At 37.3% G+C, this 1760-nt stretch overlaps 1 protein-coding gene across 1 annotated transcript in view; it reads left to right on the forward strand.

The window, feature by feature from the left end:
- LOC107749861 (calcium/calmodulin-dependent protein kinase type II subunit gamma-like) overlaps positions 1-1760 on the forward strand; it is an 86081-nt gene that overhangs the window by 81052 nt on the left and 3269 nt on the right. Inside the window, exons 20-21 of the mRNA XM_016565069.1 lie at positions 320-414; positions 536-782. Coding sequence (XP_016420555.1) covers positions 320-414; positions 536-768 — 328 coding nt within the window. The 3' untranslated portion in view covers positions 769-782. The remainder of the gene's footprint in view (positions 1-319; positions 415-535; positions 783-1760) is intronic.

Consider the following 1760-nt stretch of genomic DNA (forward strand, 5'->3'; position numbering starts at 1 on the left):
TGTTTTTTTAACTTTAAACCGCATAAACACATTTCATTACACCAAATACACAAAATAATGTTCTTTTTAGCAACATCATATGACCCCTTTAAAAATGAAGAAACAGACCTATAAAATGTTGGTTTGAATAAACTGAAGTCCCAGACTGACCCATAGCCTGTGAACAGAGACTGCTGTTATTTTGGGAGAATGTTGTATATAGTCATGAAATGCTGGTAATATCCAGTTGTATCTGGAACAGCATATTAAATGATCACTTTTTTATGCTATATGAACTTTTGTTATATGAACACTGTTATCATATTCTTATGTTCCATAGAAGAATCTGTGACCCTGGTCTGACCTCTTTTGAGCCTGAAGCTCTGGGGAACCTGGTCGAGGGCATGGACTTCCACAAGTTCTACTTTGAGCACTGTGAGTCATGTCTAACTATCAGTATAGTTGTTTTACCCTACATAAATATTCATATAAGTTGTCTTTTGACCATATGTATTCATCTGTATTCAGATGCAAGCTATGTGTTTGACTTTTTCAGTGTTGAGCAAGAACAACAAGCCTGTGCACACCACTATCCTCAATCCTCATGTTCATCTCATCGGGGAGGACGCTGCCTGCATTGCATATATCCGGCTGACGCAGTACATCGACAGCCAGGGCCGCCCACGTAGCTGCCAATCAGAGGAGACGCGCGTGTGGCACCGCCGTGATGCCAAGTGGCTTAACGTCCACTTCCACTGCTCAGGGGCACCAGCCGCCCCCTTACAGTGAACCACACAGGACAGGTAAAAACATGCCTACGTTTTCCTGTCCTTTAAAGGGGTCATATGATGCTTTTTTAAAGATCATTATTTTGTGTATTTGGTGTAACAGAATATGTTGACATGCTTTAATGTTCAAAAAACACATTATTTTTCAAATACTGTACATTATTGTAGGTTCTCTATGCCCTGCCTCTCTCAAACGCTTCGTTTTCTACAAAGCCCCCTCCTTGGGCGTGTTAGAACGAGCCGTTTTAGGGGGGCGTGGCAGAGTCTTAACTTTGATAAAGTATATCTCTTTGGTTTTGAGACTTTAGTCTTTGCAACTTCAGGGATCTTATCTATGCACAATCAGCTTGTAACACTCCAAAGAGAAAGGAAAACTTGAAATCGCATCATATGACCCCTTTAATATCTTCACTCAGAAATGGATTTATGCCTGTTTCTACCTTGGAGTTTAAAAAAAATAAAATAAAAAGGTAACTGTAGAGGTAATCTCGCCATTGTGATGTTATTTTTCATGATTGACAATTTGTCTGTCTTAAAAGTGACTTCTGTTGTAAATTTGAAATCTTAAGATGTGGCTTTTGATACTTTTTAATTAAGTTTATTTTGTGAATTTATTTATCATTTATCAGTTAATTGCAACTTTATTTGAAAAACCTTATTTTTTGTGTACGTTTGTTTTTTTACTCTAAAGGAACAATTTACTGTTGTTCTGCAAATTTTTGTGGGCAAAATCCAGTCATTTCAAAAGAAATCCACATGATTAGAATTTCAACAGAAAGCTTCTTGGTTTGAAAGTGACTTTTATGTGAGCTACACTATTTAGATACATCACAATTTTGGCAACATTACCAAACCTTAAGCCACAAATAGACTTCCATACACTCTAAAAAATGCGGGGTTGTTTCAACCCAACTTTGGGTCAAATATGGACTAACCCAACTTTTGGGTTAAAAATTGAATGTAAAAATTTAACCCAACAGTTGGGTTAGTCCA

This window comes from Sinocyclocheilus rhinocerous, unplaced genomic scaffold (genome assembly GCF_001515625.1).
Source record: "Sinocyclocheilus rhinocerous isolate Xijiao unplaced genomic scaffold, SAMN03320098_v1.1 scaffold31, whole genome shotgun sequence".
Lineage (NCBI taxonomy): Eukaryota > Metazoa > Chordata > Actinopteri > Cypriniformes > Cyprinidae > Sinocyclocheilus > Sinocyclocheilus rhinocerous.